Source organism: Camellia sinensis, chromosome 13 (assembly GCF_055761805.1).
Source record: "Camellia sinensis isolate YWXY chromosome 13, ASM5576180v1, whole genome shotgun sequence".
NCBI classification, from domain to species: domain Eukaryota; kingdom Viridiplantae; phylum Streptophyta; class Magnoliopsida; order Ericales; family Theaceae; genus Camellia; species Camellia sinensis.
In genome coordinates, this window is record NC_138973.1 from 1,783,420 (window position 1) to 1,798,361 (window position 14,942).

The 14,942-nt window shown below is 43.0% G+C and overlaps 1 protein-coding gene across 1 annotated transcript; it reads left to right on the forward strand.

The window, feature by feature from the left end:
• Positions 1 to 639: 639 nt before the first annotated feature.
• Positions 640 to 3,045, forward strand: LOC114265389 (uncharacterized). Its single transcript, XM_028206215.2, has 2 exons — positions 640 to 1,466; positions 2,066 to 3,045. Exons 1-2 carry the CDS (start codon positions 870 to 872, stop codon positions 2,798 to 2,800), a joined length of 1,332 nt encoding a protein of 443 aa, XP_028062016.1. The 5' UTR covers positions 640 to 869; the 3' UTR covers positions 2,801 to 3,045.
• Positions 3,046 to 14,942: the final 11,897 nt, after the last annotated feature.

Genomic DNA, 14,942 nt, shown 5'->3' on the forward strand with positions numbered 1-14,942 from the left:
AATACATGGTCATGTTTGATTCAAAAGACTAATAGTGAAGTATTAATAATCCTATTAAATTAGTGTAGGATTCACTATCCAATTGGATTAATATCCATTGGATTAATAATCCCATCCCTACTCCATTACTAATAATCCTACAAATTTGTTGGATTAATTATCCATTGGATTAATAATCCTAAACCAAAATGTTAAAACAAACATGAGATTATTGGACCCACAGATTAATAATCCTAATCCCATGCTCTAACCCACCCAATCAAATATGCCCTAAAAGTATAGAGTAATGATTCATTCCCCCTTTTTCCCCCACCCCTTTGACCCCCCTCTCTCTCATTGGTCACCTTTTCTTTTTCTTTTTTCTTTTTTTCCTGCTCCACCAATCACCCCTGCCACGTGGCAAAGGGGGTGAGGGGATGGAGCAAGGATCCTCTAGAGTGATTTTTTCCTAAAGTTTCCTAGAGTGCTACATTGTGTGGTTGAGATTTACTGGCAAGTCACATCAATTTTTCTGATGTGACTTGCCAGTAAATTTCAACCACACAATATAGTACTTTAGGAAATTTTAGAGAAATTTCACTCTAGAGGATCCTTGGTGGAGGGGATGACCCCAAAAGAGGGTCCCAAGCATTATTCAAAAATATAATACCATTAATTAGACCTCGTCGAGCCATCATCATGTTTTCCCCGAAAAAGCGTGGGAAATGACTTGAGCCTGCAAGTCTTTGTCTTTTTCCTGAAAGACTTGAGAGACGACTAGTCATCGGACAAAAATATATGTCCTTCGTTCACAGGAAAAAATAAAAATAAAAAAATAAAAAAAAAGAAAGAAAGAAGGAAAGAAAGAGAGAGAGAGAGAGAGAGAGAGTATGGAGCAGATTGAGCAGAAGAAGAGGCTCCAAGAAGCAGCAATCAAGGGGAACACACAATTATTGCATGAAATACTTGCACATAATCCACTGATTCTTGATAGACTAATAGCGGGTTGTGATTTCGATGAGACTCCTCTTCATGCAGCCGCATTGCACGGCCATATTGATTTCACAACACAACTCCTGGATCTAAATTCAGAGCTTGCTGAAGTTTTAGATTCAACAAGATCGTCGCCTCTTCACTTGGCATCGGCTAAAGGGCACATCGATATTGTAAAAGTATTAGTACAAGCTGCACCTAACATGTGTACTGCTCCAAATAGAGATGGTTTGAATCCACTGCATCTTGCAGCCATGAACGGAAAGGTCGAGGTCATGAGAGAGTTGCTTCAAACCAGCCCCCGAGCAGCTACAGCCACGGTGGACCAGGGTCACGGTGAGACCATACTACATCTATGCGTCAAGTATCATCAAATGGAGGCTCTTGATCTATTAGTCCACACACTCAAAGATGAGATTCAGGGTTTTATAAATGCCACAGATGACTACGGCAACACCGTATTACATCTAGCAGTCACAAATAAACATATCCAGGTATGCCCAAACACGCGTGCGCGCAAAAAAAAAAAAAAAAAAAAAAAACTAACTGTTTGATTTACTATCTAGCCATTACAAAATTTAATTTAATTTATAAAAATAAAAATAAAAAAAATAAAAATTCCACCTTTTTACTACTATTTATTTCATTTGGAGATAAGGCGGGTTTTAGCTGCAGGAACTTTACCAATTCTCAAAGCATAATTCCTTGTGCAAAATGACCAAACAGCCTTTTTGCCATGATGACAAAAGGGGGAAATTGTTAGCCACTCTCTTGGAACAGTGTTTCATATCAAATTTTAATCAATAATGTCATATTGTCTACATTTTTATTTTACTTTTCAAACCAATGGAACCCTACCCTACCATCTCAATCAATAACAATCAAATTACAACAATAAATAAACCTGCTCATAGCACTCTTTTAGCTTATTCGTGATAAGGCACCATAACACTCTCTCCATCTGTTATGTACACCAATTCCCCAATTCTGTACACAAGAACCACTTTCTCAACCATTTTTTCCCCTCAACTTTGTGCTGGCCTAATGTCAATTCTTTTATCTAATGTGATATGACAAAATTGATGTGTTGCAGACAGTACAACATCTACTCACGATTGACAAAATAGATGTAAATGCAAAAAATATAAATGGATATACAGCATTGGACATTCTAGCTCAAAGTCGAAGAGGAGTGCAAGATTGGGACATTCAAAACTCCCTCAAACAAGCTGGAGCCTTAAAAGCTGCTGACAATCAGGGTGAGTGGCTTGCGAAGAAAAGGGATGCATTAATGGTGGTGGCATCACTTCTCGCAACGATAGCTTTCCAAGCAGGGGTAAGCCCTCCAGGTGGTGTTTGGCAAAATGATTCACCTGAAGGTTCACTAGACCCGCATAGAACTGGAGAAGCTGTGGCTGCCTATACTTATCCAGAGTCATATCAATTTTATCTGCGTGCCAACACGATAAGTTTTGTTGCATCTCTGAGCACAATTTTGCTGCTCATAAGCGGATTACCCTTGAAGCGCAAGAATTTTATGAGGATTTTGACGACGATCATGTGTTTGTCAATTACATCTATAGCATTTTCTTATGCATTTTCATTGGTTGCAGTCACTCCAAAGACACACAGGGTATCACTGCGTCGCACATTGTATGTTGCAGTTCCAGTGTGGTGTGGAGTGATGGTGATTTTGCTCCTCGCGCACACAATTCAATTGACACTAAGGTGGTTGAAACACAAGAATTGGAAATCAGCCATAGAAAACTGTCAAATTAAGTTCTGGGTAAAGGATGCCAATAGCTACGAAGAAGTTCAGATGACCTAGAGAGCTTGGATATGTGCTTGACATTCTTTCTCCTTCTCTCTACAACTCTGAAAAGGCCCAGTGTGCCAATGTGTGTGTTCTCTAGTAATGTTTGTTTGATTTGCTTTTGTAAGATAATGACATGCCTAGTACTCCTACTAGGTAATTATGATATTCCAAACAAGTGTTGGTGTGGCAACAAGGTTCTGTGCCGTGACAATTCGATTTGGATGTGTTTTATCATATCATGCCTCATTATCATTCTATACTGTTTGTATCATTTTTACTATTTTTTTTTTTTTTTTATATTATATCAATTTAGTTTAATTATGCCTTCGTTTGGGATGTGAGTTAGTTTTTTTAATTTTTTAGCTTTTTGGTTATTTTAGCTTGGGACTAAAAAGTCTCGTTTGAAATATATTTTTTGACTTTTTAAACTTTTGTGAGAGAAAAAATAAAATGATTATTGTTTAGATATGATATTTTATTTTATTAACTTTTAACTTATTTTATTTTTTTGTAACTATTTTAATCTAAAAATTATATGCCAAACGAAGCCTACCTTATTAAAAATTTTCAACATAAAAGAATGAGCCAAAAACTACGACGTCCCTCCACCACTGTCAGACCACTCCCTCTCGTCGCTTCCACTGACATCCAATCCACAACTCAGCCACCAACCACCACTACGTAAATCAGCCCTTTGGCCCCTCGAGTCCGAATCGTCTGCCGTGATTATTTGCGGCGTGTAGATGCGGCCGTGGGCCTCATGCTACAGTTCGGACTTGATTTGTGCCACGGTCCTTAATCTTGAACCAAAGAGTCCAAATCCGACAAATCGTTTTGAGAAAAATAGATTTTTGAAAGAAGTGCCAAACATGGACTGCTTTGCCAGATACAGAGTCGCCACCTAAATATTTTTTTTTAATGGGGAAATTTAGGAAACCCTGACTCGGTGCCAAAGGCCACGTGTCCGTCATTGCCAAAGTTGCCTCGGCTCGGGAGCTTGGGTACGATTGGGGAAGGTCAGCTATGAGCACCCCCTCTCGCCCGATCTGAAGATCGGCTTCTACTAATCGTGATATCCGTTTTTGAAAACGTTATGTGCTCTTATTCCGGTTATTAGCCTAGAATTACTATATTATGCCCACAGCAAACAAGTAGAGACCAAATCGCCTAAATTGGAACGAAACATAGCATGTTTGTTTTGAAAATGGTTTGCTACTCGCAAGTAGGTTAAAATGCAGGTTTTGCCACCCTCAAGTGCGCTTTACAAAATATGGTTTTTCCATTATCTAGTGGGCTTAAAACTTACAGTTTTAATGCATTATTCCAATTTAGGTAATTTGACCTCCATCCACAGGCATTCAAGCAGTTATATCACAAAAACAGCTAGCCTCATGGTAATCATGCTATCATGGCAACATTCACACGCGTGCGATATGCTAAAGCATAAAAGCTTACCTAGTACTCCGAGCCAAAACAGAAACTAGTTAGTAATCATATGCATGATCCTAGTTCATGTTAAAAATGGCTAATGCAACACATGGAAAGATGCAATCTAAACAGGCTCGGCTATCCTAAAGATGGCATGTGAAATGCTGCAACTAACAAGTTCTCAACTTGGAATTGAAATACAAGTGCAGTTAGCATGATGTGCCGAGCCCGGTGCATGTAAGACAAATGTATGGATACACGCATGCTATCATACTGTTATGCTAATTTAAATATGCCCTAGTCTACCATCATAAGCAGGTAAATAAAAGGGAGAAAGAAGTGGGGGTTGGAAGACATGCACACACGCACCCACACTTATTACAAGTTTGCCCTCGCTCGGAGGGACCAAAAGAATAATACAGTCTGAACAATAAATCGACTATCCTAGCTAATTAATTATTACAGACCCTTAATTAATTAACAAAATAAATGCAGCAAGAAGGTGGCCACAACCCTGCCTTGGGATGCGTGAGTGATGCATGCTTGATCCGTCTTGCCCGGAAATGCACCGCCATGCATAGGCTGCCTCTGTTTTCCTTTCTTTACTCCTCTGGAGGCTGTCAAAACCTCGGGATTGCTTCTCTGGGTACTGGGAGACATCACCGGCCGAGTAGGATTACCACCGGCAGTGTGGTGTAGCCACCGGCACAAAATGAAGCTATCGGCAGAGAGAGGATTGCCGGTCGGCACTTGGAACTGCCGGTCGGCAGAATGTTCCTGCAGAATCTACAATTGACAGCAACAGAGGGCAAGGCAGTGCATGGCAGTACAATTCAAGGCATATATGCATGGACACACCCCCTATCATGTAATGGACTCAAGGGAGCATGGCCCTCGACCCTCGGGCCACCAATCACGCATTTCGATGCATGATGGCCAAAGAGTCAAGTATGCATTTCAATGTCAAATGCAATGCACACAAAACATACAAGGGACCCAACCTCAATCATGGTTGGTCAAGAGGCGAGGCAATGCACAACAATGCACATGCGACCTAAGCATGCAAGCAAACATACAAACATGCAATACAACTACATGGCACACACAATGTTAACAACATAACATGCACAACGCATTGAAACATGGCATGCACAATGCAAGATGGACTTACACCAATGTGAGTGGACCTCAGCCGCACCCACATCAGTGGCCATGAGATGAAAATGAGACACTCGAAATGCGTGCACCTATGCACGCAAACCGAGGACCGAACCTACGGCACTGAAATGCCACTCTAATGAGACATGGCAAAGACATGGAATATGATATGCAAACATGCAAAAATCAGTAGCAAAATGAGGGGCAAAACATCCCCGAAACAAGGCGAAATAACACCCGATGCATGGAATTTCTCCCGAAATGCAAAACTAGGTACATGAAATGGCTTACAGCTATACAAAGCATGCATAATTGTTACATGGAATGAAAAGACAAAAGCAAGGCAGCCCCAAAATAAGCGTTTTTACAGTTCAAATCATGGCCAAACAGTAGGCACAAGTGGGACTAAATTATCATTCAAAAATGGCTCCGCAAGGGAGGCAATGAAGCAAGTGGTAGATGCAAAGCCCAAACAGAAGAAGACTCTTCTACAACATTGGAGAGGGACCAAAAATATGACTACTTACAGTTTATGGAAACCCCTAAAACAATATACAAGTATGCTCAAAATGCCATGCAAGGTAGGGCCCAAAGGAGGTCAAAACACAAAGTATACAAAACATTCATCAAACAGCCAAAGACCCTTAATGAAACATGACAAGGGGGTCAAAATATAGCCACTTTCAATTCGGACCAGGGTCCAAAAACAGAATAAAAATAGGCTAAAAAGACATGCAAAATGAGGCAAAAACATGGATTTCAAAGCAAGTAGCACATGGGGTATCTAAACAGTGATGAGACCTTCTTCAATGTTGAAGAAGGGCTCAAAATAAACCTATCTACAGTTTACATCATGCTCCAAAATAGATCACACATAGCCCAAGAATACTATGCAAGATTATGGCATACAAAGGGGTAATGAAGCAAGTGCAAGATGGAGGCCTCAAACAGTGAGAGGCCCTTAAGCAAAAGTGAAAAGGAGCTCAAAATAAGCCTAGTTCCAGTTAAGGCCGGAGCTCAAAACAGCAAGCATGTATGGCTTAGAAATGATACAAGAATAAGCTCAAAAGAGTGGGAATGGTACTCACCCTTGAAGACCAAACTTTGGTAGCTTCTTGGACCAAAATGCAGCACTCCTAAGCTCTAGAGAACAGCCTCTAGCTGCTGGAATGAAGGATGGAAGGGTGGGGGTATGGGTTGTAGTGTAAAGTGGTGTAGGGCTTGAAGGTTTTAAGCTTGGAGATAGAGAGGAAAAGAGATATATGGAGGGATGTATATATGAATCCCAGCTGGTTTTTCTAACCTAGTATAAGGAAGAGGAGAGCTTCCTTTATAGCGCTAAGAGACTAAAGTTTCTCTTAGAAGCTTCAAAACTAAGAGCAAAGATCCTCCATACACGGGTATGGAGGATCCAGTCTGTGCCATCCAGCTGGCACAGCTGGCATCCACTCAATCTGTAGAATACTCCGGAAGGTCGTCGGCCAGCAAAAATGGCCGGCCAGCACAATAAATTGCCGGCCGGATAAATAGATTTCCGATAGGTGCTGCCAAGGTCAAAAAATGGCCGGTGGGTGTCCAAATTGAAGCCCCGGAAGTTAGCTTTCCAATGGCGCAAACCTTGCATTAAAATTCCTCCTATGGAAAAAGTTATGCCCATTTTGGTGAAGCCGTGCAGATTCGATCCAACTGGGATGATACCCAACTTCAACCAATCATATCTCCCCCACCCGGACTTGGCTTTAGGAGATTCTTGAGTGCAAAATGAAGCCCCAAAAGTAAGCTTTCCAACGGTGGTGGCCTCATAGCTAAAATCCAAGTGTAAAGACAGATAAGCCTGATTCAGCGAGGGCTGCTCGACTCGCTTCTACCCGGATTCATGCCGAACTTCTCCCAAACTAGTTTTCTCCTCTCCTTTCCTCTCTTCTTCAACTCCAAACCCCTAAGTAAGGTGTTTTGAAAGATTTTTTTTTAAAGATTTCATCTCTCTTTCATTAATTTCTGCTTTGTCCTTACTCGGTTTATCGAAAAGCGCATCATTTGACAAAATGTGAGCCTCGGAACATTGTAGAAACTTTATTTCAAAAATATTTTGAAAGAGAGGGTTTTAAGGTCTAAAAACTATCCAAAATAGCTTTGGTCCAAAATTGGGTGTGAAGTTGGGATTTGACCCTCTCATTGCCGAAGAAATTGAACCTTTGCCCTGCACACCTTTCATCATCGAGCAAACCATCAGTAGCGCCCAAGTCTTACGGGCGGTCAAAAATGGGGTGTCTACAGTTGCCCCTCTTTGACAGAACTCGAAAGTCATAACAATGACGGGAGTGAATGTCAAAGCCCAGAGATGACCCATTTTTGACAAGGCCGAAGACTTGGACAAACAAACAAAATACCGATAAATAAATGGTTGTGCCCACAGGTTGCCTACGTATCCCTTTGCAAGGAATCAAACCAGCGTAGTTCAGGGGCAGGATGCAAATGATATGAAAGAAGACTTTGACAATTGGACTTGTACGCTACGCGAAGCCGGTTTGTATTCAAAACAATGCAATGTACTAACAAGTACAAGTGAGGTGCGCAAGATAGCGCGATAGGATGCATGCAAAATGCAAGTAAGGTGCACAAAACAGTGCGACGCAATGAACTGACAAATGCTACAAGCATTTTCTATGCAAGATGAGAGAGAGCATGTAATGAAATGCACAGGATAGTGCGATGCGCAAGAGAGCGCGAGTGATAAACTGCACAAAATAGTGCGATGCGCAAGAAAGCGCGAGTGATTTGAGATGCACAAGACAGTGCGATACGCTAAACACCACGAGTGATTAAACTGCACAAAATAGCGCGATGCGCAAGAAAGCGCGAGTGATTTGAAATGCACAAGACAGTGCGAGTGATTTGAAATGCACAAGAAAGTGCGATTGAAGTGCGTAAAATAGCGCGAAAGGTAAACTGCACAAAACAGTGCGATACGCAAAATAGCACGAATGTAAACTGCACAAAACAGTGTAATGCGCAAAATAGCGCGAATGATAAACTGCACAAAATAGTGCGATTAAGGTGCGCAAAATAGCGCGAAATGTAAACTACACAAAACAGTGCGATGCGCAAAATAGCACGAATGTAAACTGCACAAAACAGTGCAATGCGCAAAATAGCGCGAATGATAAACTGCACAAAACAGTGCGATTGAGGTGCGCAAAATAGCGCGAAATGTAGCTGCATAAAACAGTGCGATATGCAAAATAGCGCGAGTGATTTGAAGTGCACTAAACAGTGCGATACGCTAAACAGCGCGAGTGATTTTGAAATGCACAAGACAGTGCGATACGCTAAACAGCGCGATTGATTTTGAAATGCACTGAACAGTGCGATACGCTAAACAGCACGATTGATTTTGAAATGCACAAGACAGTGCGATACGCTAAACAGTGCGATTGATTTGAAATGCACTAAACAGTGCGATACGCTAAACAGCGCGATTGATATGCAATGCACAAAATAGTGCGAGTGAGATACAACCACAAGATGCACAAGACAGTGCTAGTGAGATACAAAGTGTAAGTGCACAAGATAGTGCGAGTGAATGCATGTTCTATGCAAATGAGGTGCATTTTCTATGCAAGTATGGAAGAGTGCATTTTCTATGCAAAAGATACGAGCATTTTCTATGCAAGAAACAGGAACATATTCTATGCAATATTGAAAGCAAATTCTATGCAGAATCGAAAGCTTATGCATGAATCATAACGATGCGCGACACGCATGTCACAGAAGTGTATATGAAAGTGCACATTCTATGCAATGGAAGGGCATCAAACATGTACTCTGGTGCCTCCGATTTACCTTTCGGAGGACTTTGCAACACACTAAGCTCAAAAAGGGCACACCCTGTTTATGTTGGCAAGAGATAACATCTGCTACTGCTTTAATTGCCATTCTGACTTGAAGCAGACTTACACTTAGGGTCGAGATACACTCATACTCCAGAGAAATGGCAAGGTCTGGGAAGGTGCACCTGAAATGCAGTCTCGGATCTTGCCAAAGCTGGAACACCCTAAGATGCTCCAAATTTTCCTTTTTTCTTTTGCTTTGTAGTCTAGAACCTACATAGCTTCAGATAGGTCCTTGTTCTACTGTTCACACTCATCGGGGGTGGACCCTGCAGTTTTATGAAAGAACAAATACTGTTTTGCACAAATGTGGAGAATGGCACAGCACTCTGAGCACAAGATGATTTTTTTGGAACTTGAGAAATGAGTTCTTTAACCGGGTATTGAGCCGACGGCTGGCCATAGCCAAAACGACTCGACAAGGGAAAAACAAAGGTAAACACATCGAGTAACACTCGAAGCGACTCAAAACAAGAATCGAGACAGACAAAATAAAATACAAGACTCAAATGTGCACATGGAGCCTGTTTCCCCGAGTATTGTTTCCCACCCTTTCTCATTTGTGATTCTCACATCGCTCGGCCCTCCGGCTCCGTTTTTCTGAAAAATCCCTTTTCTCACTTTTTCTCTCAGCGCACATCTCTCTATTCTTCAATCTCTCATTTTAAATCCCTTCCCTGGGTGGTTGATAAACAGAAAGTTGTGGGCTCTTACCCCTAGCATTTCGCTAGATTTTTCTTCTTGTTCACAACAGTGAGTTTCTCCCAGAGAGGGGCTGTGCTACAACTGGACGGGTAGCAGATCTGCAGCTGACATCGGTTGACGATGCTCTGCTGGGGAGTTTAGACGTGATCAGATCTGTCCAGATAAAGGAGTGGAATATCCTAATCTATTCCAATTTGTGCTTCGCACTTGGTTTGATACCTCGTTGCTTGGAGGATGTGAGAGTTTTCTGCCCTTTTGCGGTTAGCTTCAGTGGTGCCTTTTTCCGGCAGGTATGGTGCCTTTCTTGGCGAGCATGTTAATAATGGGGAAAAGACAGAACAACTGGCTCAACTGTGCCCCTAGTTCATTATTTTGACCATTTTTTGTTTTGGTTTTCTACTAAAACAATTTTGACCAATACGAGAGTTAGATTAACATACTTGTTCGATTTTTGATTTGATAATCATGCAAGTCAGGCTATGAGCACTAAAAATTTTCCTTTTTTGGGTCCAAGAAATGGTCCAGTTTTTGGAAAAGATGGAACAATTTTCAAGAAAATTAGTCAACTTCAGTAAAAATTCTCAAAAGCTATTTTTGCAAACGGCCAATGCTTAACAAGCACGGAACCTACTCTTGAGACGCACAACCTCGGATTTGAAGGAAAATTGCCCCCTTGCTCGAAGAGAGCTGCATGGCAACGGAAAGTTGCCCCTTGTTTGAACGGCACCGCAGCGCATTGAATGGCAACGGAAAGTTGCCCCTTGTTTGAATGACACCGCGGTGCATTGAATGGCAACGGAAAGTTGCCCTTTGTCTGAATGGCACTGTAGTGCATTGTAATCAGTCCTCAGAGCGATGATTGCAACCGAACTCCCAGATACAGAAAAGACAAAGATGACTAGAACCATCACATGGACACAGTTGAATTTGAAGTATTTTACAGCTGGACTTCAGAATGAAGTTGCCTACGTATCCCAAAGATGGGAATCAAACCTTACGTAGTTCGGGGTTAAGGTACACTTGGGTATTCAACCTCTCCTTTTTAGGCTCTAACTTTTGCCAAGGCGCCCGTTGCGGGTTTTCGACCTTGCGAGCTTTGTTCTTCTTCTTTTTTTTCAATTCTTTTCATTTCTTTTCTTTTTTGATTTTCTTTTTTTTGTTCTTTTCTTTGCATTTTTCTTCTTCTTCTTTTTTGTTCTTTTCCTTTTTTCCTTGCTCTAACTTTTGCCTGGGTCGCCCTTCCGGGTTTTCGACCCAGCGAGCCTCTCAAGGGTAAAAGTGTAGCTTTGTCCATGCCAAATGGTTTTAGGGTTTTGAAGCCATCTGTATCCAGGAGAGTGGTTGTTGTATTGATTTACTGAAGGATCCATCTTCGGCTCTTCGAGCATATCTGACATTTTTGCCCCTAGTTTGAGGGGGGGGCTTCTGATCTAGCTTTACAAGCTTCCTTTGATCTGATCTTCTTGATCTGACTTTGGTGCCGCTTGTTCGAGGGCTGCTTCAAAATGGCCACACAGGCCTCACGTTGTGGTTGACCGTTGAACGCTCTGAACTCAGGTTCAAGGTTTGAAAGTGAGGGGTCGAATCTCAAGGCTGAGAGCGATCCTAAGCTGCACAATCTCAAGAGCGATCCTAAGCTGCACAATCTCAAGAGCGATCCCACACAAGTCTTCGCAGGACCACGCAAAATATTTTTTGAATTTTTTTTTTAAGAAAGCGACAAATCGCTCGCACCGAAGACAGTGTAGAACCAATCTGGATTAAGCCAGGGTCCTTCTCAGTACTCACATTAATCAAGCATGATCTCGACCATTAAAGGCTTAGCATGCCTCTCTTTCTCTCAAATGATAAAATTTTGCAAAACCCAAGGAATTCCTTCCTCCTCGTTTTCACCGCAGTGTTCAAAAAGTTTTGAAAAACTTAGGTCAATGCAATGATTTTGGGGTGCAGAAGAGTAGGCAAAAAGTACTACCGTTTCATTCAAACTTTCTGGCACAACTGGCACAAGGCAGAAACAAGCACAAAAGCATGAAAAACCACTGCTGTTTCATTCATAACTGTTGGTGTAACTGGCTCCATGGCAGAAACAGACTAAAAAGAAAGCGAAAAGATAAACACAAAACAAAATAGTGATGCCCGAGGTAACACCCCCGGAATCACCTGACTCTAACAAAACAGGACTGACTCGATACAACAAGACAGACCTGACCGACTTAGTACACAAAGACTGACCATATACAAAACAACAAAACTGACCCAATACCCAAGTCAGAAAGTACAAAAACTAGTGTTCGCACATTGCTTAAAACTGTGCATGCCAAATGCCACATCTGAAGTAAACTGAGCGCCGCCCGCAGGTGGTTCATCCTCCGATCGCACTGCATTATCACCCAGGTTCACTGATCCAATGACGATAGACTTTGTTGAGTTGGTGCAACGATGACCTTATTGTCAATCAGATCTTGTATTTCGTGGCGAAGACGGAAACAACCATCAGTGACATGGCCGACTTGCTGATGAAAGGCATAGTACTTGGTCGGATCATGGGAGGAAGGAAGTCTATCTGGCAGTGGTCGCAGCTCCAGGGGTTTCAGATCCCCCTCTTTAATCAGGACTCTCAAGGCCGCTGATAAAGACATGTACAGTGGTGCGAACACCCTCTGGCCTCGAGGTGGGTATTTTGAGGTTTGTGGAGTTTTGCTGGATGCACCAGCAAAGGGATTGGTAGGTGCTGACTGGGTTTGTTGATCTCTTCTGAGCAAGGGTTTAGAGCTGAAAGGAACATTCCTGGTACAGTGGCCCTTCTCCCGGATTGCCCCTTGATTCAGACTGCTCTCATTCTTAGTGGCGAAAGTGTCATCTACAATTTTTGCAACAACTGCGAGTACTTGCTGTTTGTTCAGCCCTTCGGCTTTTAAAGCCTCAATATCCCACTGAAGGTGTTCATGGGGACCAATGCCTGCCCCTACCTTGTTCTTACCACTTGCCTCCACTTTGCCAAGGGATTGGTCTTCTTCAAATGCAGCCCGTCCTGAGGAGCCTTTTGACATGAACTCCCTGGTATGTGATGCGGTTGATGACGGGGCCAAAACTCCAAAGGCCAGATCTGCCACAGTTCTCTGAAGATCTTCGATCATCTTCATCAGCTCAGAAGTAGTGGGTTCATGGGTTTGAGATAATTGGGGTTCAGATGCACCCATCATGCATAAGTCCATGCTTTTCGGGATAAACACCTCAGGCTTGGGTAGATGGGCCGGGGTGATGTATACGCTGGGGTCGTAAGGGACGGCCAGTGTGTGGATCAGATTGAGATGTGGATGAGGTACTTGGTCATCGAGGGCTGAAGGTGGAGCTATCGTCCAGTTGTCGATGAGATTTTGGACCTCATGACGAAGGCGGTAGCAACGGTCAGTGCCATGACCGCGCTGCTGATAGTACATACAGTACTTGGAGGGATTATGTCTGGCTGGAAGTGGGTCAGGCAGAGGTTGAGGATCGAGGGGTTTGAGATGCCCTCTTTCCATCAAGGCTTTTAGTGCGCTAGTCAGGCTCATATAGAGGGGAGTGAAAGTTCTGCCCTGAGCTTGGGCTGGGCCGGCTGTTTGTAGGCTTGGTTTGGCAAAAGGGTTGGCTGTGGCGACTGCATTGATCTCGGTGGGTTTGAGAATGACGCTACTACCAGCATTGGTACTCCCTGCAATCGCCCTCCTTGTCGGTTCACTTGTTCTGGGAATGATCCCACTGTTGAACGCATTCTCGATCTGAACCCCCAGTTCATGCAAACTTTTGAAAGTGAATAACGGAGCGACTATCAACTTTTGCAACATATCATGCTCGAGGTTTCGCACCATCATCTGCACTTGATCCCTCTCGGAAGGCCGATTTGTTATCTGTGCTGCCTTTGCCCTCCACCTTGCTACAAATTCCACAAAAGACTCTGTTGGGTTCTGGCGGGTTGTTTCAAGCTCTTGCATGGTCATTTCAACTTGGGTATTGTAGGAATACTGATCGACAAAGGCCTCAGCCAATTCTTCCCAGTCTTGCTTCACTTTATCTTCCAACGTAGCGTACCAAGTGGCTGCTACGCCCGACAGGGTTCTTCCATACAGAGAGAGTTTCTGTGGCTTAGTCAGACCCATCGGCTTCAGGACATCCAAGAAAAGTCGGATATGTACCATTGGATCTCCAGACCTGTCGAAACGGCCAATATATGGCATTTTGAATCTGTCTGGGAGCCGTACGGCAGACTCAGTGTGCCCATCCTCAATGTCGGGAATGGAATTAAGGCCCTGTGCCTTTTTGAAGTGCTTTTCAAGGTTTGCCATTTTCACTGCAGTCGGATTGAGCTCATTAACATCAAGGGAATAAAGCCTCTCATTAGGCTGTACCAGGGGTCGGAGTACCTGAGCTTGAGTCAACCTTTCTCGAGGATTCGGACACCGCAAATCTTCAACTGGCAGAAGTGGGTCAAAGTTTGGCTGGGGTCCCAAAGCTGGATGTGAGGCAGATGCCCCAGATGGACGCTGCATTTTAATACTGGTCTCAGCCTGCATGGTAGTTCCCTGATTTAACGCTGCTATCACGGCTACAAATTCTTCCGAACCCTGGGCCATCATGGTCTGCTGAGTCTGAACAAAGGTGATGTGACTGGCGACTGACGGATCAGATAAACCGGTGAGCCCTGATTGGCCTTTCTTTGCCTTGCCTCAGCGAAAGAACACTGGTTGCCCTTGAATTGAATTTCTGACCTAACAAAGTCTATCAACACTAGTCCAATGTACCCCGGGGATATCGGAGCCTTCTGAAGCTATAGTTCCAAGACTACCTAGCAAAAGAGAAAATAGACAGCATCTCAGCACAATTTCACTGGAACGGATTTGAGCATACTAGGATGACTGTACTCAATACTGATCAGTGTTTCCCAAATATCTGCCCGCAAACTGATACCCTCAGGTAAAACTGATTCCCCAAAT